This window comes from Salvelinus namaycush, chromosome 7, assembly GCF_016432855.1.
Source record: "Salvelinus namaycush isolate Seneca chromosome 7, SaNama_1.0, whole genome shotgun sequence".
Taxonomy (NCBI): Eukaryota; Metazoa; Chordata; class Actinopteri; order Salmoniformes; family Salmonidae; genus Salvelinus; species Salvelinus namaycush.
In genome coordinates, this window is record NC_052313.1 from 55,581,986 (window position 1) to 55,605,548 (window position 23,563).

General features: G+C 47.7%; 1 protein-coding gene across 1 annotated transcript; it reads right to left on the bottom strand.

Annotated features, from left to right (window-relative positions):
• Positions 1 to 280: 280 nt before the first annotated feature.
• On the bottom strand, positions 281 to 5,773 carry LOC120050543 (C-X-C chemokine receptor type 2-like). Its single transcript, XM_038997131.1, has 2 exons — positions 5,553 to 5,773; positions 281 to 1,845 (listed from the first exon to the last, which is right to left on the bottom strand). Exons 1-2 carry the CDS (start codon positions 5,557 to 5,559, stop codon positions 779 to 781), a joined length of 1,074 nt encoding a protein of 357 aa, XP_038853059.1. The 5' UTR covers positions 5,560 to 5,773; the 3' UTR covers positions 281 to 778.
• Positions 5,774 to 23,563: the final 17,790 nt, after the last annotated feature.

Genomic DNA, 23,563 nt, shown 5'->3' on the forward strand with positions numbered 1-23,563 from the left:
AGAGCTGGTATCCCCATTCAGACCCATGTAATGACTGCCCTCTGCTGGTGAATGGGGGTAAAGGTTGTTTGGTAATAACAGATAGAACACATGGGTAATAAACCGGCTGTAGGGCCTTCTTAATACCAAACACTAGAATGGAGCCATTTATAGCCTTTTGTACCATGTATAGTGAGATAGCTTGCCTGAGACCTAAAATACATCTGTCAGCCCCTGACTGGAAGGTAACTTCTGTTTGGGTTTTTTACTCTGGAGTGTTGAAAGATTTGGAACTCGTTGGTCACATCACAGTTGAGTTTATTGTGTCATTATTCCCTTTGAGGAAATGTGTCTTGTGTCTTATCAAGCAGCTTTGGACAAACAACAACAGCACAGGGTATTTATTACCTAATACAACAGACAACAGAGGGCATTATATACATGGACAGACACCAGGGGCATTAGTATATGGAGGGACATTAAAGAACACATACATACAGGATCTGAGTCTGCAGCCTGATAGTGCCAGTACATATTCAATGTCAGGCAAGGAATGTTAGGCTACAATATGTTACAAAGGGACGATCTTATACGTTGTTCGAAGCAGGGTTGGAGTTAATTCCATTTCAATTCCAGTCAGTTCAGAAAGTGAACCAAACTCCAATTTCGATTTTAAAAATGCTCTCATTGAAAAACGTTGGAATTGGAGTTTTAGACTACTTCATGAATTGAGTGGAATTGAAATGGGATTGACCACAACCCTGATTGAAAGTAATGTGGGGACAACCTGCCAGATCAATCATAACAGTCCATTCCCTTCTGAGGTCTGGGATGTGGACCTGCTGAATCGAGATGACGACCCCCTCTCTGGTCCCCGTGACTTCCTGACCAGTGCACCCAGGTTCCCCCTGAACTTCTCCCCCACGAAGGCATACAGCACTGGGTTAACAAAGCTGTGGACCAGGGCCAGGCTGTGGGTGACCAGGAGGGCCAAGTCCACCCTGTTCCTCCCAGCACAGTCGAAGTGCACCAGATTGGCCCTCATCAGGGTGTCGGCCATCACCGTCATGTGGAACGGCGTCCAGCACAGGAGGAAGGCGATCACCACGGCAATGATGACCCGCATGGCCCTGTGCTTCTGGAAGCCGCGCGTCTGCAGCAACCGGGCCACGGTGATGCTATAGCACGCCACCATGATGACTAGTGGGAGCAGGAACCCTAGGATGTGGCGTAGGCCGCGAGTAGCGAGCCGCCAGCGGGTGGCGCTGCCGGGGTCGAAGCGCTCAGCACACCTCGTCGGACCACCGCCATGGGGCGTGAAGGCGTTGTTGAAGAGGGCAGGGAGAGAGAGGGCGCCCCCCAGAGCCCAGATGAAGGTGCAGGCGTACCATCTGCAGGCCCTTCGGCGGCCCTTACGGGACTTGGCAGGGCGAACGATCACCAGGTAGCGGTCAACACTGATACACACCAGGAACAGGATGCTGGTGTAGAAGCTAACCTCCATAACCAGGCTGAGGAACTTACACAGGAAGTCACCAAAGATCCAGCCGTGGAGCGTGGCAGCAGCCCAGAAGGGCAGGGTCAGAGCCAGCAGCCCGTCGGCTACAGTCAGGTGAAACAGGAAGACGTCGGATGGGGTCAGGGACTGTTGACTGAAGCCAATCACGAGCCCCACAAGTAGGTTACCAGGAACAGCCAATAGGAAGATGGCCATGTGAAGGACACACAGGAATATGACGGCACTGGGACACAGGGGTTGAGTTGCACAGGTGAAGGTGTTAGAGTTCAGGTCAAAGGAGGTGATGTTGAAGTAATAGGAGTCGTTGTATGAATCGAATTCATAATCCAGGAAGAATTGTTTTAGTTCTGTTGGAGATGGAGAAAACAGTAGTCAGAGGGGATCTTTTTATGATATGATCACTTAGTCTTATACTGTTATTCTATCTGAAGCTTCATATACAGTCAACAGATATTCTGTACATTTCTTTCTATAGATCTATCCATCCTATCCTCCACCCACCCAAACCCATCCATCCACCCACCCAAACCCATCCATCCATCCACCCACCCAAACCCATCCATCCATCCACCCACCCATCCAAACCCATCCATCCATCCACCCACCCAAACCCATCCATCCATCCACCCACCCAAACCCATCCATCCATCCACCCACCCAAACCCATCCATCCACCCACCCATCCAAACCCATCCATCCACCCACCCAAACCCATCCATCCCATCCTCCACCCACCCACCCACCCAAACCCATCCATCCACCCACCCACCCACCCACCCAAACCCATCCATCCATCCATCCACCCACCCAAACCCGTCCATCCACCCACCCAAACCCATCCATCCACCCACCCAAACCCATCCATCCATCCATCGACCCACCCAAACCCATCCATCCATCCACCCACCCAAACCCATCCATTCATCCACCCACCCAAACCCATCCATCCATCCATCCATCCACCCACCCACCCAAACCCATCCATCCACCCACCCAAATCCATCCATCCATCCACCCACCCATCCACCCATCCAAACCCATCCATCCACCCACCCAAACCCATCCATCCTATCCTCCACCCACCCAAACCCATCCATCCATCCATCCACCCACCCAAACCCATCCATCCACCCACCCAAACCCATCCATCCACCCACCCAAACCCATCCATTCATCCACCCACCCAAACCCATCCATCCATCCATCCACCCACCCACCCAAACCCATCCATCCACCCACCCAAACCCATCCATCCATCCACCCACCCATCCACCCACCCAAACCCATCCATCCACCCACCCAAACCCATCCATCCTTTCAACCACCCACCCAAACCCATCCATCCACCCCCCCAAACCCACCCAAACCCATCCATCCACCCATTCACCAAACCCATCCATCCACCCACTCAAACCCATCCATCCACCCAAACCCATCCATCCACCCACTCAAGCCCATCCATCCATCCAAACCGATCCCTTCATCCACCCAAACCCATCCATTTCACCCAAACCCATCCCTCATCCATCCAAACTCATCCATCCATCAACCAAACTCATCCATCAATCCACTCAAACCCATCCATCCATCCAAACCCGTCCCTTTATCCATTCATCCTCCCAAACTTATCCATCCATCCACCCACACCCATCCAACCATCAACCCAAACTCATCCATCCGCCCAAACTCATCTATCAATCCACCCAAACTCATCCATCCATCCATCCACCCAAACCCATCCATCCACCCAAACTCATCCATCCATCCACCCAAACCCTCGCAAGGCTGCAGGCCCAGACGGCATCCCCGGCCGCGTCCTCAGAGCATGCGCAGATCAGCTGGCTTATCCCAGTCTGCTTCAAGAGGGCCACCATTGTTCCTGTTCCCAAGAAAGCTAAGGTAACTGAGCTAAATGACGACCACCCTGTAGCACTCACTTCCGTCATCATGAAGTGCTTTGAGAGACTAGTCAAGGACCATATCACCTGCACCCTACCTGACACCCTAGACCCACTCCAATTTGCTTACCGACCCAATAGGTACACAGACGACGCAATCGCCATCACACTGCACACTGCCCTAACCCATCTGGACAAGAGGAATACCTATGTAAGAATGCTGTTCATCGATTACAGCTCAGCATTTAACACCATAGTACCCTCCAAACTCGTCATTAAGCTCGAGACCCTGGGTCTCGACCTCGCCCTGTGCAGCTGGGTCCTGGACTTTCTGACGGGCCGCCCCCAGGTGGTGAGGGTAGATAACAACATCTCCACCCCGCTGATCCTCAACACTGGGGCCCCACAGGGGTGCGTTCTCAGCCCTCTCCTGTACTCCCTGTTCACCCACAACTGTGTGGCCATGCACGCCTCCAACTCAATCATCAAGTTTGCAGACGACACTACAGTGATAGGCTTGATTACCAACAACGACGAGACGGCCTACAGGGAGGAGGTGAGGGCCCTTGGAGTGTGGTGTCAGGAAAATAACCTCACACTCAATGTCAACAAAACAACGGAGATGATCGTGGACTTCAGGAAACAGCAGAGGGAGCAGCCCCCTATCTACATTGACGGGACAGTAGTGGAGAGGGTAGTAAGTTTTAAGTTCCTCGGCGTACACATCATGGACAAACTGAAATGGTCCACCCACACAGACAGCGTGGTGAAGAAGGCGCAGCAGTGCCTCTTCAACCTCAGGAGGCTGAATAAATTTGGATTGTCACCAAAAACCCTCACAAACTTTTACAGATGCACAATCGAGAGCATCCTGTCGGGCTGTATCACCGCCTGGTACGGCAACTGCTCCGCCCTCAACCGTAAGGCTCTCCAGAGGGTAGTGAGGTCTGCACAACGCATCACCGGGTGCAAACTACCTGCCCTCCAGGACACCTACACCACCCGTTGTCACAGGAAGGCCAAAAAGATCATCAAGGACAACAACCACCCGAGCCACTGCTTGTTCACCCCGCTATCGTCCAGAAGGCAGATCAGTACAGATGCATCAAAGCTGGGACCGAGAGACTGAAAAACAGCTTCTATCTCAAGGCCATCAGACTGTTAAACAGCCGTCACTAACATTGAGTGGCTGCTGCCAACATACTGACTCAACTCTAACCACTTTAATAATGGAAAAATTGATGCAATCAATTTATCACTAGCCACTTTATATAATGCTTACATACCCTACATTGCTCATCTCATACGTATATACTGTACGCTATACCATCTACTGCATCTTGCCATCTTGATGTAATTAAATGTATCACTAGCCACTTTAAACAATGCCACTTTATATAATGTTTTCATACCCTACATTACTCATCTCATATGTATATACTGTACTCTATACCATCTACTGCATCTTGCCTATGCCATTCAGGCCTCACTTATTCATATATTTTTATGTACATATTCGTATTCATTCCTTTACACTTGTGTGTATAAGGTAGTTGTTGTGAATTTGTTAGGTTATATTACTTGTTAGATATTACTGCATTGTCTGAACTAGAAGCACAAGCATTTCGCTAAACTCGCATTAACATCTGCTAACCATGTGTATGTGACAAATAAATGTGATTTGATTTGATTCATCCACCCAAACTCATCCATCCATCCAACCACACCCATCAATCCACCCAAACTCATCCATCCACCTGCCCAAACCCATCCATCAATCCACCCAAACTCATCCATCCATCCACCCAAACCCATCCGGCCACCCAAACTCATCCATCCACCCAAACCCATCCATCCACCCAAACTAATCCATCCACCCACCCAAACCTATCCATCCATCTGCCCAAACTCATTCATCCACCCATCCAAACCCATCCATCCATCCACCCACCCAAATCCCTTCATCCATTCATCCACCCAAACCCATCCATCCACCCACTCAAACCCATCCATCCATCCATCCACCCAAACCCATCCACCCAAACCCATCGACCCACCCATCCATCCATCCATCTATCCACCCATCTATCCATCCACCCAAATCCATCCCTCCATCCGAATTTCATGAGTATTCTACAAACTATATAGGTTCTCACCTGTCATTTTTGCATCCAGCTCTATGATAATGAAGAGGGAATTGCCACTGTTTTAAAGACATCACAGCTGGGATGGAAGTGTCAAGATATCCTGTTTAGTGACCAATATTGTGTCACTGCACGTGCGTCATTTGTCAGCCTCAAATTCTGCCTCCTTAATGATTAGAAATGAAAGTCATACACTCCACGTTTTCATACACTCCACGTTTCCACCCACCCAAATCCATCCACCGATCCATCGACTCAAACCCATCCATCCCAACCCATCCATCATCTACCAAACCCATCCACCCATCCACCCACCCACCCATCCATCTATCCATCAATCCATCCACCAAAACCCATCCACCCACCCACCCACCCACTCAAACCCATCCATCCACCCAAAGCTATCCATCCTCCCACTCAAACCCATCCATCCATCCATCCAAACCTATCCCTTTATCCATCCAAACCCATCCATCATCCACCCAAACCCATCCATCCACCCAAACCATCCCTTCATCCACCCAAACCCATCCATCATCCAAACCCATCCACCCACCCAAACCCATATATTCATCCATCCACCCACCCACCCAAACCCATCCATCCATCCACCCATCCAAACCCATTCAGCCATCTACCAAACCTATCCACCCTTCCATCCACACAAACCCATCAATCCACCCAAACCCATCCACCCATCAATCCACCCAAGCCATCCATCCACCCACCCAAATTCATCCATCTATCTACCCAAATTCATCCATCCACCCAAACCCATCCACCCACCCATCCATACATCCACCCAAACCCATCCATCCACCCAAACCCATCCATCCACCCAAACTCATACATCCATCCACCCAAACCCATCAATCCATCCACCCAAACTCATTCATCCATCCTCTCAAACTTATCTTTCAATCCACCCAAACTCATCCATCCATCCACCGAAACCCATCCATCCACTCAAACCCATCCATCCATCCATCCACCCAAACCCATCCAAACCCACCCACCCATCCATCCATCTATCCACCCAAACCCATCCATCCACCCACCCAAACCCATCCATCCACCCAAACCCATCCACCCAAACCCATCCACCCACCCATCCATCCATCCATCTATCCACCCATCCATCCATCCACCCAAACCCATCCTCCATCCACCCAAACCCATCCATCCACCCAAACCCATGCAATCATCCACCCAAACCCATCCACCCATCCACCCACCCACCCACCCATCCATTCATCCATCTATCCACCCAAACCCATCCATCCACCCACTCAAACCCATCCATCCATCCATCCACCCAAATCCACTCACCCATCCATCCACCCACCCAAACCCATCCATCCATCCACCCACCCAAACCCATCCACCCAAACCCATCGACCCACCCATCCATCCATCCATCTATCCACCCATCTATCCATCCACCCAAATCCATCCCTCCATCCGAATTTCATGAGTATTCTACAAACTATATAGGTTCTCACCTGTCATTTTTGCATCCAGCTCTATGATAATGAAGAGGGAATTGCCACTGTTTTAAAGACATCACAGCTGGGATGGAAGTGTCAAGATATCCTGTTTAGTGACCAATATTGTGTCACTGCACGTGCGTCATTTGTCAGCCTCAAATTCTGCCTCCTTAATGATTAGAAATGAAAGTCATACACTCCACGTTTTCATACACTCCACGTTTCCACCCACCCAAATCCATCCACCGATCCATCGACTCAAACCCATCCATCCCAACCCATCCATCATCTACCAAACCCATCCACCCATCCACCCACCCATCCACACAAACCCATCCATCCATCCAAACCAATCCATCATCTACCAAACCCATCCATCCACTCACCCACCCACCCATCCATCTATCCATCAATCCATCCACCAAAACCCATCCACCCACCCACCCACTCAAACCCATCCATCCACCCAAAGCTATCCATCCTCCCACTCAAACCCATCCATCCATCCAAACCTATCCCTTTATCCATCCAAACCCATCCATCATCCACCCAAACCCATCCATCCACCCAAACCATCCCTTCATCCACCCTAACCCATCCATCATCCAAACCCATCCACCCACCCAAACCCATATATTCATCCACCCACCCACCCAAACCCATCCATCCATCCACCCATCCAAACCCATTCAGCCATCTACCAAACCTATCCACCCTTCCATCCACACAAACCCATCAATCCACCCAAACCCATCCACCCATCAATCCACCCAAGCCATCCATCCACCCACCCAAATTCATCCATCTATCTACCCAAATTCATCCATCCACCCAAACCCATCCACCCACCCATCCATACATCCACCCAAACCCATCCATCCACCCAAACTCATACATCCATCCACCCAAACCCATCAATCCATCCACCCAAACTCATTCATCCATCCTCTCAAACTTATCTTTCAATCCACCCAAACTCATCCATCCATCCACCGAAACCCACCCATCCCTTCATCCATTCATCCACCCAAACCCATCCATCCACCCACTCAAACCCATCCATCCATCCATCCACCCAAACCCATCCAAACCCACCCAAACCCATCCATCCATCCACCCAAACCCATCCACCCAAACCCATCCACCCACCCATCCATCCATCCATCTATCCACCCATCTATCCATCCACCCAAATCCATCCCTCCATCCGAATTTCATGAGTATTCTACAAACTATATAGGTTCTCACCTGTCATTTTTGCATCCAGCTCTATGATAATGAAGAGGGAATTGCCACTGTTTTAAAGACATCACAGCTGGGATGGAAGTGTCAAGATATCCTGTTCAGTGACCAATATTGTGTCACTGCACGTGCGTCATTTGTCAGCCTCAAATTCTGCCTCCTTAATGATTAGAAATGAAAGTCATACACTCCATGTTTTAATTATCAAAAGAGAAGTTTGACAGCAGTTTGGAACTTTTTTGCTAGTTACTTTTTCTGTCAGCTGTTGGTGGATCTGAGAGCACGTTACTAAATATATTACGGTAAGATAGAGACAGACAGAGAAAGACTAGCCTTTAACTTCTGATGCTCTTGTCTTTGAGACATCTTCACTTAAAGACATCCTCCAGTGATTTTTGAACTTTTACTGTTTTTAAAGCAATATCCCAAGTATAAATACAGTCAAATACACACACTAAAGGGTACAAACATATGCTTTGAGCAAAATAGTGTTTTATAGGCTGCAAACTTCAAGGAGTTGGTCTGATGAGAATGTGTTATGCCATCCTCATGACATGTGACATGCCTGGACCATCTATTGAGGTGTGCCTTTTAAGTAAATCAGGTGTTAAATGAGATTAAAAGTAGACTGGAGTACCACTTTAAGATGAGCACCAATGGGCCTAATAGTTACACACACGTTAGTCCAGTATCACCCCGGCTATGATCCATAGCTTCTCAGCTTGGCCTAACATGTCACGCCCTGATCTGTTTCAGCTGTCCTTGTGCTTGTCTCCACCCCTTTATACCTGGGTTTTCTGTCTGTCTGTGCCAGATTTTTGTGTCTCAGCTCCTGCTTTTTCCAGTTTCTCTTTTCTCACCCTCCTGGTTTTGACCCTTGCCTGTCCTGACTCCGAGCCCGCCTGCCTGACCAGTCTGCCTGTCCCTGAGCCTGCCTGCCGACCTGTACCTTTGCCCCTCTCTGGATTACTGAACTCTGCCTGTCCCTTTGCTCCTACTAATGATTATCGACCCCTGCCTGCCTTGACCTGTCGTTTGCCTGCCCCTGTTACATGAAACATTGTTACTTCACACAGTCTGCACGTGGGTCTTACCTTGATACCTGATATAACCAAACAAAATATTCACCAGAGAACATTTCAACTACTTCCTAAACAAGTACCTGGGGCTGCGAACTACCACCTGTATAGAGAAAATTCCCCCCAGCCACAAAGTAGCAATAAATGTGTGCATTCACACACACACAAACACACAAACGATCACAAATAAACAAAACATTGAGTTTGTCAGTAAGTGATATCTATTCTTAAGGTGTCAGAGAACAATGGTAATCTTGGGTAGAGCTGCCGTGGGATGAGAGGGTCTACATGTCTGTCATTAACATCCCTGTGACCTACAATACACCATGTCTAGGTCCGGTCCACTAAGTGTCACTTACGTGATATGCTCAAATTGCATGCATGTCAATTACTGTCATATTGCAGAAGACACTGGGGTCTTTGATCAGTGTTGTAAACTCTTTGTACAGGGAAGGAAGTGGGGTAAGATGGCTGGGTACCTTACAACATTATGCTCCTCAGGCCCGTCAAGTGTAAAGCTTCTTAGAATGTGGAAATATTTGGTTCTCAAGCAATGAACGCACACAAAAAAAGTAGACAAGAATATTTCAGATATCAATGGTCAACAAACACATTTGCGACAACAATATATCTTCAATGCATTGATAAAATACATGCCATGATCTTGGTGATACTGTGTATCTTGTTTAAAATACAACTCCCTAGTTGTTGAGAAACATAGTCAGTTACCAAGAGAACTTTGCCTAGAGTGTTCTGCACTGCCTCTTTTCCCCTTTACTCTACAAAGCATTCTATGAGTTTCACTATCTGAGAGGGCACTGCCCTGAGTACATTGTGATGTATGTTTCTGGCCAGCCCATGTTGTCACCCCATCATCTTCCTATTTGTCAAATACACACACACACAAACACACCATTTTTACAGTCAATGAGGTGCTCCCCCAAGAGGTCCTAGAGAGGAATCATTCATTATGTATACATCTTGTCTTGAGAAAGGCCACTAGCCCAAAACGTTAACCAAAGTACCATGTCCACCATTATTAACAATGAATATTATACCTTTGTGAACAATAAGATACACCTCTACTGCTCATCCTGTGTCTCCCTAACCTGCCCCCACTCCCCCAGTACTCTCTCCCTCTCCCTCTCCCTCTCCCTCTCCCTCTCCCTCTCCCTCTCTCCCTGTGTGTGTGATTGTGTGGGCAGAGACAGGTGTGCTGGAGTCAGAGCAGATCCCCACCCGCTGCAACCTGTTCCATAATCAAGACCTCTACAAATCCTCAGTCCTGCCACTTCCACACTGCCAGATCATAATCTCTGCTCAGTCAGTGTACGCTTCTAGCCGTTTGTTACGATTAGATCCTGTTGTGCCTGGTTTCCTTGCCTGATGCCGTTTTCCTCTCCACTACAGTTCTGCCCGCTCTGACTCTGGTCCCTGTCTCCAGTTCCACGTCTCGTCATCTTGCTACACTGTCCTGGATTCCCCACTCTACTACTCCCTTGGATTCCCCTCCGGACCTGCCTACCCTGTCCTAACCCCTCTCCCTCCAGCCTCAGCCTCCGCACATGGTTTCCTTCAACCCACCCGAACTTCCCCTGGCGGGCACTCCATCTTCCCCCTGTGTTTCAATAAATACCTTGGTTACTTCATCCCAGTCCCCTTGTCTGAGTCTGCTCTGCGTAACACTAATGCCCTGTCTGTCTCAGTTGCTCAAGGAATCCATTATCAATGGACAATATAGCAGCAAAGAATTGTTTTGAGAACAAAAATAAACTGACCTGTTTGATAGGTGGCTATCCCAAAATAGAGGCTGTTCAAATATGCATGTTTGACAGACAGCTACTGCTTGAGAGGAATTCTCCACAGTCTCTGACTTGGATACTCTCATGCAAAAGTGGTCAGAAGCTTCTTGAAGTGTAGCCTACCAATCTAGGAGGTAATGGGTCTATACGGGGTAATGGGTCTCTTTCCCCTGCAGTGCTAAAACACATAGGCACGTGGTGCAGCGGTCTAAGGCACTGCATAGCGGGGCTAGAGGCGTTACTACAGAACCGGGTTCATTCCCTGGCTGTGCCACAACCGTCCGGGAGTCGCACAACTGGCCCAGCGTCGTCCGGGTGAGGGGAGGGTTTGGCCGGTGGGGCAGTACTTGGCTAATCGTGCCCTAGCGACTCCTTGTGGTGGGCCGGGTACCTGCAGGCTGACCCCGGTCCCCAGTTGAACAGTGTTTCCTCCGACACATTGGTGCAGCTGGCTTCCGGGTTAAGCTGGCGGGTGTTAAGGAGCGCGTTCATGTTTCGGAGGACACATCAGCCTCTCCCGAGCATGTTGGGGAGTTGCAGCAATGAGACAAGATCGAAATTGGGAAACATACTAATAAATAACACATATGCCCTAATCCAAGGACGATGTATATGTTATCTAACCCATAACCAGGAGAATAAAGGGAACTGAAAGCAGTTAACACCTACAAAAGATTGTAAACCCTGGCCGGTTCCCCTCTCTCCACTGGGATTCTCTGCCTCTGACCCTATTACAGGGGCTGAGTTACTGACTTATTAGTGATCTTCCATTCCATGCCCTAGTGGGGTGCGTCTCTTGAGTGGGTTGAGTCACTGACTTGATCTTCCTGTCCGGGTTGGCGCCCCCCTCGGGTTCGTGCCGTGGAGAAGATGTTCGTGGGCTATACTCAGCCTTGTCTCAGGGTAGTAAGTTGGTGGTTTGCAGATACCCCTTTAGTGGTGAAGGACCTCTGCGTTACTCTGGACCCTGATCTCTCTTTTGACGAACATATCAAGACTGTTTCAAGGACAGCTTTTTTCCATCTACGTAGCATTGCAAAAATCTGAAATTTTCTGTCCAAAAATAATGCTGAAAAATTAAACCATGCTTTTGTCACTTCTAGGTTAGACTACTGCAATGGTCTTCTTTCCGGCTACCCGGAAAAAGCACTAAATAAACTTCAGTTAGTGCTAAATACAGCTGCTAGAATCCTGACTAGAACCAAAAAAATGTATCATATTACTCCAGTGCTAGCCTCCCTACACTGGCTTCCTGTTAAGGCAAGGGCTGATTTCAAGGTTTTACTGCTAACCTACAAAGCATTACATGGGCTTGCTCCTACCTATCTTTCCGATTTGGTCCTGCCGTACATACCTACACGTACGCTACGGTCACAAGACGCAGGCCTCCTAATTGTCCCTAAAATTTCTAAGCAAACAGTTGGAGGCAGGGCTTTCTCCTATAGAGCTCCATTTTTATGGAATGGTCTGCCTACCCATGTGAGAGACGCAGACTCTGTCTCAACCTTTAAGTCTTTATTGAAGACTCATCTCTTCAGTAGGTCCTATGATTGAGTGTAGTCTGGCCCAGGAGTGTGAAGGTGAACGGAAAGGCACTGGAGCAACAAACCGCCCTTGCTGTCTCTGCCTGGCCGGTTCCCCTCTCTCCACTGGGATTCTCTGCCTCTAACCCTATTACAGGGGCTGAGTCACTGGCTTACTGGTGCTCTTCCATGCAGTCCCTAGGAGGGGTGCGTCACTTGAGTGGGTTGAGTCACTGACGTAGTCTTCCAGTCTGGGTTGGCGCCCCCCCCTTGGGTTGTGCCGTGGCAGAGATCTTTGTGGGCTATATTTGGCCTTGTCTCAGGATGGTAAGTTGGTGGTTGAAGATATCCCTCTAGTGGTGTGGGGGCTGTGCTTTGGCAAAGTGGGTGGGGTTATATCCTGCCTGTTTGGCCCTGTCTGGGGGTATCATCGAATGGGGCCACAGTGTCTCCCGACCCCTCCTGTCTCAGCCTCCAGTATTTATGCTGCAGTAGTTTATGTGTCGGGGGCTAGGGTCAGTCTGTTATATCTGGAGTATTTCTCCTGCCTTATCCGGTGTCCTGTGTGAATTTAAGTATGCTCTCTCTAATTCTCTCTCTCTTTCTTTCTTTCTCTCTCTCAGAGGACCTGAGCCCTAGGACCATGCCTCAGGACTACCTGGCATGATGACATCTTGCTGTCCCCAGTCCACCTGGCTGTGCTGCTGCTCCAGTTTCAACTGTGCTGCCTGCCTTTTATGGAACCATGACCTGTTCACTGGACGTGCTACCTTGTCCCGGACCTGATGTTTTTGAACTCTCTCTCTCTCTCTACAGCACCTGCTGTCTCAAACTCAGAATGCTCGGCTATGAAAAGCCAACTGACATTTACTCCTGATGTGCTGACATGTTGCACCCTCTACAACCACTATGATTATTATTTAACCCTGCTCGTCATCTATGAATGTTTGAACACCTTGGCCATGTACTGTTATAATCTCCACCCGGCACAGCCAGAAGAGGACTGGCCACCCCTGAGAGCCTGGTTGCTCTTTAGGTTTCTTCCTAGGTTCCTGCCTTTCTAGGGAGTTTTTCCTAGTCACCGTTCTTCTACATCTGCATTGCTTGCTGTTTGGGGTTTAGGCTGAGTTTCTCTATAGCACTTTGTGACATCGGATGATGTAAAAAGGGCTTTATAAATACATTTCATTGATTGATTGATAAACATTCTGAGTGGACCCTGTGGTTTTCCTTACCTGCAATGGATTTAAGTGAAGATGGACTTTTGTTTACTGTTTTTCACTTTATTGGGCCTCATTTTACATTCCTTCTCACCTTCTTGAGCGGTAGGCCTGTCCCTACTTGAATTGAGATTCCTCTGGTCTGCCCAACAGAGAGGACTTGAGGGAGGGGAGATGAGGGGAGATAGATGGGGAAGGAAAATGATTGGCTCCATAGCCCACACCCAAGAATCCAATTTCAATACTGTTCTGTTAGGTAGGAAATAATGTCATGTAATTATTTACTTGAAATAAAACTTTGTGTCTCCTCATTAAACATAACCATTACACTCAGTCTATATTATCAATCAATCAAATGTATTTATGAAGCCCTTTTTACATCAGCAGATGATGCTAGACAGAAACACAGCCTAAAACCCCAAACAGCAAGCAATGCAGATGTGGATTGAGTTATAGGGGATTGAGTTAGTCGTGAGTTGATTGAGACGGGATTGCTGTTTTATATGCTTACTTAAAATGATAGCAAGTATATGTGTCATGTCCGTTGACGGAAGAATCAGACCAAGGTGCAGCATGGTAAGCGTACATCATTTCATTTGATGAACACGAAACAAAACAATAAACTACAACCGAACGTGAAGCTACATGCAGTGCAGAACGCAACTACACACAAACAAGATCCCACAAAAACCCAGTGGGAAAAGGCTGCCTAAATATGATCCCCAATCAGAGACAACGATAAACAGCTGCCTCTGATTGGGAACCATACCAGGCCAACATAGAAAAACAAAAACACCTAGATAGGAACACCCCCCCTAGTCACACCCCGACCTAACCAAAATAGAGAATAGAAAAGGCTCTCTTTTGACCAGGGCGTGACAGTACCCCCCCCCCCCCCCCCCCCCACACACACACACACACACAAAGGTGCTGACTCCGGCCACAAAACCTGAAACCAACCGGGGAGGGTAGGGGGGGTGACTAGCGTCGGTGGCGGCTCCGGTGCGGGTCTTTGCCCCCGCCCAGACCACGGGTCTGGCCATAGAGCCGGGTAGAACGCCGCACCCGGACTGTGCACCGGTGCTGAGGAAGGCTCCGGCCATGGAGCTGAGTTGGCCACTGGACGCCGTTCCTGGACTTGGCACAGGTGCAGAGGAAGGCTCCGGCCTTGGAGCGGGACTGGACGCCGTGCCTGGACTGGGCACTGGCGCAGAGGAAGGCTCCGGCCTTGGAGCGGGACTGGACGCCGTGCCTGGACTGGGCACTGGCGCAGAGGAAAGCTCCGGCCCTGGAGCGGGACTGGACGCCGTTCCTGGACTTGGCACCGGTGCATAGGAAGGATCCAGCCATGGAGCTGGACTGGACACCGTACCCGGACTGGGTACCGGCTCAGAGGGAGGCTCCTGCCATGGAGCTGCAGGTTCTAGACCGTGGACCGTCGCAGGAGGCTCCGGACAGTGGACCGTCTCAGGAGGTTCCGGACTGTGGACCGTCGCAGGAGGTTCCGGACTGTGGACCATCTCAGGAGGTTCCGGACTGTGGACCGTCTCAGGAGGTTCCGGACTGTGGACCGTCTCAGGAGGTTCCGGACTAGGAACCCTCGCTGGAGGCTCCGGACTGGGAACCCTCGCAGGAGGCTCCGGACTAGGAATCCTCGCTGGAGGCTCCGGACTGGGAACCCTCGCAGGAGGCTCCGGACTGGGAACCCTCGCAGGAGGCTCCAGGCCATGGATCATCACTGGAGGCTCCGGGCCATGGATCATCACTGGAGGCTCCGGGCCATGGATCCGTCACTGGAGGCTCCGGACTGGGAACCGTCGCTGGAGGCTCCGGCCTGGGAACCGTCGCTGGAGGCTCTGGACTGCGAACCGTCGCTGGAGGCTCTGGACTGCAGACCTTCGCTGAAGGCTCTAGACTGCAGACCGTCGCTGGAGGCCTGGTGCGTGGAGCTGGCACAGGGCGTACCAGGCTGGGGAGAAGCGCTGGAGGCTGGGTGCGTGGAGCCGGCACAGGACGTACCGGGCTGGGGAGACGCACAGGAGGCCTGATGCGTGGGGGCGGTACAGGTGGCACCGGACTGGTGACACGTACCTCAGGGCGAGCGCGAGGAGCAGGCACAGGATATACCGGACTGGGGAGGCGCACTGGAGGCCTGATGCGTGGGGCCGGTACAGGTGGCACCGGACTGGTGACACGCACTTCAGGGCGAGTGCGGGGAGCAGGCACAGGACGTACCGGACTGGGGACACGCACTTCAGGGCGAGTGCGAGGAGGAGATACAAGACGTACCGGACTAGGGAGGCGCACTGGAGGCCTCATGCGTGGGACTGGCACAGATTGCACCGGACTGGTGACACGCTCCTCCAAACGCCTGCTTTGCCGCATACTCCTCGCCAACTCCATTCTTCGGTATCCCTCCTCGCACTGTTCCATCGACTCCCAGGCAGGCTCTGGTACTCTCCTTGGGTCGACCAACCACCTCTCTATCTCCTCCCAGGTTGTCTCTGGTTCACACCGCCGACCACCCCGTGTGCCTCCCCCCCAAAAAATTGGGCTGTCTTTTGGGCTCTCCTTGTGGCCGCGAACCCCGGCATCGTCGCTGTCCTCCCTGCGCTGCTTCCGTCTGCTCCCATGGAAGGCAATCCTTTCCGGCCAGGATTTCCTCCCACGTCCAGGATCCCTTCCCATCCAATATATCCTCCCACATCCAAGATGTCTGCTCCTCCTGGGCACGCTGCTTGGTCCTGTTGTGGTGGGATCTTCAGTCACGATCGTTGGAATAAATGGACCAAGGCGCAGCGTGCGTAGAGTTCCACATGTTTATTAGATGAAACTCACAAAAAAACAATAAAGAGTAACAAAACGTGAAGCAATTGCAGTGCTCACAGGCAACTACACATAAACAAGATCCCCCCCAAAAAACAGTGGGAAAAGGCTGCCTAAATATGATCCCCAATCAGAGACAACAATAAACAGCTGCCTCTGATTGGGAACCATACCAGGCCAACATAGAAAAACAAAAACACCTAGATAGGAACACCCCGACCTAACCAAAATAGAGAATAGAAAAGGTTCTCTTTTGGTCAGGGCATGACAATATGACTTGTCAGTAAGATATTTATGAGGGAATCAGCTGAACAATAAGGTTGTTCGGATGACTGTATTCTGAAACCGGACTTCCAAATCTTACAAATATCTAGACAAGGCATTTCCGGATTGTGGGTCGGCTGCAGGGATGTGCACATAGAGAGAGGACAACAAGGTGTCACAGCAGTATCTGGCAGGCACATATTTATAGTTATGATCTGATGGGAAGCATCATTTAATGGAACTGTTTGTTTCACCTTTATTTAACCAGGTAGGCCAGTTGAGAACAAGTTCTCACTTACAACTGCGCCCTGGCCAAGATAAAGCAAAGCAGTGTGACACAAACAACAAAGAGTTACACATGGGATAAACAAACATACAGTCATTAACACAATAGAAAAATCTATATACAGTGTGTGCAAATGTAATAAGATTGGGGAGGTAAGGCAATATATAGGCCATAGTGGCGAAATAATTACAATTTAGCAATTAAACACTGGAGTGACAGATGTGCTGAAAATGAATGTGCAAGTAGAGATACTGGGGTGCAAAGGAGCAAAAAATAATAATAATGTGGGGATGAGGTAGTTGGGTGGGCAATTTACAGATGTGTATAGGTGCAATGATCGGTAAGCTGCTCTGACAGCTGATGCTTAAAGTTAGTGAGGGAGATATAAGACTCCAGCTTCAGTAATTTTTGCAATTTGTTCCAGTCATTGGCAGTAGAGAACTGGAAGGAAAGGCAGCCAAAGAGGAGTTGGCTTTGGGGATGACCAGTGAAATATACCTGCTGGAGCGCGTGCTACGGGCGGGTGCTGCTATGGTGACCAGTGAGCTGAGATAAGGCGGGGCTTTACCTAGCAAAGACTTATAGATGACCTGGCGCCAGTGGGTTTGGCGACGAATATGAAGCGAGGGCCAGCCAACGAGAGTGTACAGGTCACAGTGGTGGGTAGTATATGGGGCTTTGGTGACAAAACGGATGGCACTGTGATAGACTACATCCAATTTGCTGAGTAGAGAGTTGGAGGCTATTTTGTAAATGACATCGCAGAAGTCAATGATCGGTAGGATAGTCAGTTTTACGAGGGTATGTTTGGCAGCATGAGTGAAGGATGCTTTGTTGCAAAATAGGAAGCTGATTCTAGATTTCATTTTGGATTGGAGATGCTTAATGTGAGTCTGGAAGGAGAGTTTACAGTCTAACCAGACACCTAGTTATTTGTAGTTGTCTACATAGTCTAAGTCAGAACCGTCCAGAGTAGTGATGCTGGATGGGCGGGCGGGTGCGGGCGATTGGTTGAAGAGCATGCATTTAGTTTTGCTTGCATTTAAGAGCAGTTGGAGGCCACGGAAGGAGTGTTGTATGGCATTGAAGCTCATCTAGAGGTTTATTAACACAGTGTCTGTCACGCCCTGGCCATAGAGAGGCTTTTATTCTCTATTTTGGTTAGGCCAGGGTGTGACTAGGGTGGGCATTCTAGTTTCTTTATTTCTATGTTTTCTATTTCTTTGTGTTTGGCCGGGTGTGGTTCTCAATCAGAGGCAGCTGTCTATCGTTGTCTCTGATTGAGAATCATACTTAGGTAGCCTTTTTCCCACCTGTGTTTGTGGGTATTTGTTTTCTGTTTAGTTGTAGTTACCTTACAGAACTGTTCGTTTTTCTCTTTGTTATTTTTGTTTCAGTGTTCAGTTTAATAAATTATCATGAACACGTACAACGCTGCGCTTTGGTCCACTCCTTCTTCATCAGACGAATGTGACAGTGTCCAAAGAAGGGCCAGAAGTATACAAAATGGTGTTGTATGTGTAGAGGTGGATCAGAGAATCACCAGCAGCAAGAGCGACATCATTGATGTATACAGAGAAAAGATTCGGCCTGAGAATTGAACCCTGTGGCACCCCCATAGAGACTGCCAGAGGTCTGGACAACAGGCCCTCTGATTTGACCCTCTGATTTGACACACTCTATCCGAGAAATAGTTGGTGAACCAGGTGAGGCAGTCATTTGAGAAACCAAGGCTGTTGAGTCTGCCGATAAGAATTGATTGACAGAGTCGAAAGCCTTGGCCAGGTCGATGAAGACGGCTGCACAGTATTGTCTTTTATCGATGGCGGTTATGATATCGTTTAGGACCTTGAGCGTGGCTGAGGTGCACCCATGACCCGCTCGGAAACCAGATTGCATAGCGGAAAAGGTACGTGGGATTCGAAATGGTCGGTGATCTGTTTGTTAAAACTTCTTATGGCTGCAATCCTGTTAACGGGATGATATGACAACAGCCAGTGAAAGTGCAGGGCGCCAAATTCAAACAACAGAAATCTCATAATTAAAATTCCTCAAACATACATGTATCTTATACCATTTTAAAGGTAATCTTGTTGTTAATCCCACCAAAGTGTCCGATTTCAAATAGGCTTTACAGCGAAAGCACCACAAACGATTATGTTAGGTCACCGCAAAATCACAGAAAAACACAGCAATTTTTCAGCCAAAGACATGAGTCACAAAAAGCAGAAATAGAGATAAAATGAATCACTAACCTTTGATGATCTTCATCAGATGACACTCATAGGACTTCATGTTACACAATACATATATGTTTTGTTCGATAAAGTTAAAATTTATATCCAAAAACCTCAGTTTACATTGGCGACATGTTCAGAAATGCCTCCAAAATATACGGAGAAATTGCAGAGAGCCAAATAACATAAATACTCATCATAAACTTTGATGAAAGACTTTACAGAAAAAGCAAACCATGCAGTAATCTGAGACGGCGCTCAGAAAGAATATAAAAAATTTCCGCCATGTTGGAGTCAACAGAAATCAGAAATTATATTATAAATATTCCCTTACTATTGATGACCTTCATCAGAATGCACTCCCAGGAATCCTAGTTCCACAATAACTTTTTGTTTTGTTCGATAATGTCCATTATTTATGTCCAAGTAGCTACTTTTGTTAGCGCGTTTAGTACACAAATCCAAACGCTCATGCAGGTCCAGCCGAACGTCGGACAAAAACTTCAAAAAGTTATATTACAGGTCGAAGAAACTTGTCAAACTAAGTATAGAATCAGTCTTTAGGATGTTGTTATCATAAATATTCAATAACGTTCCAACCGGAGAATTCCTTAGTCTGTAGAGAAGCAATGGAACGCAGGTCACTATCATGTGAAATGCGCATGACCAGGACCTGGCTCTCTGCCAGACCACTGACTCAAACAGCTCCCATCCGACTCCACATCACAGTAGAAGCCTCATTCAGGTTCTAAAGACTGTTGAGACTGTTGACATCTAGTGGAAGCCGTAGGAAGTGCAAACAGATCCATATCCCACTGTGTATTCAATAGGGGCTGGGTTGAAAATCGACCAACCTCCGAAATCCCACTTCCTGTTTGGATTTCTTCTCAGGTTTTTGCCTGCCATATGAGTTCTGTTATACTCACAGACATCATTCAAACAGTTTTAGAAACGTCAGAGTGTTTTCTATCCAATACTAATAATAATATGCATATATTAGCAACTGGGACTGAGGAGCAGACCGTTAACTCTGGGCACCTTTCATCCAAGCTACTCAATACTACCCCTGCAGCCATAAGAAGTTTAACTTGGCTTTCGAAGACTTTAGAAAAGCAGCGTATGATAGATATAGGTCTGTAACAGTTTGGGTCTAGAGTGTCTCCCCCTTTGAAGAGGGGGATGACCGCGGCAGCTTTCCAAACTTTAGGGATCTCGGACGATACAAAAGAGAGGTTGAACAGGCTAGTAATAGGGGTTGCAACAATTGCGGCGCACTGTACCATCAGAAGATCCTTGCCCATAAAATCATGTTTAACGCGGGGGTAGTATTGGCTACACATGCCTCCTCATTCTAGCTAGGCCATGCTGCTCGGATTGCTGTATTTTCAAATCAACCATATGAACACATGAAGTTGCATTAATTTGCATAAGCCTACATATAGCATGCATTAGTTTTATATACTGTATACAGCACCAGTCAAAAGTTTGGACACATCTACTCATTCAAGGGTTTTTCTTTATTTTTTATATTTTCTACAATGTAGAATAATAGTGAAGACATCAAAACTATGAAATAACACATATGGAATCATGTAGTAACCATAAGTGTTAAACAAATCAAAATACATTTTATATTTGTAATGTCTGCTTCCAACTCACACCCTCAAACACGTAGATCCCCTGAATGCAGCTCACTTTCCAGCTCACACTCCAGATCCCAATCACCTGAATTCTAATCACCTTTTCACACACCTGAATGTCATTATCACACACTATTTAGTTCAGTTTTTTGCACCCCATCACTGTGAGGTATTGTTTGTTTTGTGACACATGGCTTTCAGAGTGCGCTGTGGCCTGTGAGTTACGCCTCCTGTGTATGATAGTTTATGCCTATTCCCTGCCTGTACTTTATTGGATTTCCTGTTATCTACCTATTGCCTGATCTCCCGGACTACGTTACTAGCCTTTTCCCTGCCTGTACTGTTTCCCTTTTGGACCCCCCTGTGTATGACCTTCTGCCTACCCCTGGACACAGCTACCTGCCTCCTCCTGTGGTATTTTGCAATAAACACCTTCTGCGCTTGAAACCATCTCACTGTCTCCCCTCGTGTTAATTACAATATTTTAGATTCTTCAACGTAGCCACCCTTTGCCTTGGTGACAGCTTTGCTCACTCTTGGCGTTCTCACAACCAACTTCATGAGGAATGCTTTTCCAACAGTCTTGAAGGAGTTCACACATATGCTGAGCACTTGTTGGCTGCTTTTCTATCATTCTCCGGTCCAACTCATCCAAAACCATCTCAATTGGTTTGAGGTCGGGTGATTGTGGAGGCCAGGTCTTCTTATACAGCACTCCATCACTCTCCTTCTTGGTCAAATAGCCCTTACACAGCCTGGAGGTGTGTTTTGGGTCATAGTCCTGTTGAAAAACAAATTATAGTCCCACAAACCAGATCGGATGGCATATCGCTGCAGAATGCTGTGGTAGCCATGCTGGTAAAGTGTGCCTTGAATTCTAAATAAATTGATGACAGTGTATTTGTATTTATTAAGAATCCCCATTAGTTCCTGCCAAGGCAGCAGCTACTCTTCCTGGGGTCCCACATGACATATAAAACAAAAGATAAAACAGTGAACTATGTTTGTACTGAATGAGCTAAAGATAAAACAGTACATCATATAACATCTCTACACCCCAACATATCCACAACACAAAATGTTCAATACCACCATACAGCAATATCACAATGTGTGGGTATGCATGTGTCTGTACCATTATGTGTGTCTTTTCACAGTCACCGTTGTTCCATAAGTAAGCATTTCACTGTATCTGTTGTATTCGGTGCACGTGACAAATAAACTTTGATTTGATTTGAGGTGTATTTGTACCTGCTTTTTAAATCTGATTATACTGCTTGCATCAGTTACCTGATGTGGAATAGAGTTCCATGTAGTCATGGCTCTATGTAGTACTGTGCGCCTCCCATAGCCTGTTCTGGACTTGGGGACTGTGAAGAGACCTCTGGTGGCATGTCTTGTGGGGTATGCATGGGTGTCCGAGCTGTGTGCTCATGTTTCTTGGCCCAAGCAAGTCTCTTCTAATTGGTGTCCTTTAGTAGTGGATTCTTTGCAGCAATTCGACCATGAAGGCCTGATTCATGCAGTCTCCTCTGAACAGTTGATGTTGAGATGTGTCTGTTACTTGAACTCTGTGAAGCATTTATTTGGGCTGCAATCTGAGGTGCAGTTAACTCTAATGAACTTATCCTCTGCAGCAGAGGTAACTCTGGATCTTCCTTTCCTGTGGCGGCCCTCATGAGAGCTAGTTTCATCATAGCGCTTGATGGTTTTTGCAACTGCACTTGAAGAAATGTTCAAAGTTCTTGAAATGTTTTGCATTGACTGACCTTCATGTCTTAAAGTAATGATGGACTGTCGTTTTTCTTTGCTTATTTGAGCTGTTCTTGCCATAATATGGACTTTGTCTTTTACCAAATAGGACTATCTTCTGTATACCACCCCTACCTTGTCACAACACAACTGATTGGCTCAAGCGCAGTAATTACACAAATTCATTGAAATACATTCCAGGTGACTACCTCATGAAGCTGGTTGAGATAATGCCGAGAGTGTGTAAAGCTGTCATCAAGGCAAAGGGTGGCTACTTTGAAGAATCTCAAATAAAAAATATATTTTGATTTGTTTAACAGTTTTTTGGTTACTACATGATTCCATATGTGTTATTTAATAGTGTTGATGTCTTCACTATTATTCTACAATGAAGAAAATAGTAAATATAAAGAAAAATCCTTGAATGGGTAGGTGTTTCCAAACGTTTGACTGATACTGTATATATACAGTATATTTAATATATGCATTACATAGCCTACTACATTACAAACTTGTGGTTTGTCTATTACTAGGAGTACGAAGGAACCATGAACGATTTAAATGTGTTTTGTTATCTGACAAAAACACACAAGGAAGGTGAGCAGTTATTTAAGCAATAGGCCCGAGGAGGTGTGGTATATGGATGTTCTTATGCACGATGCAAC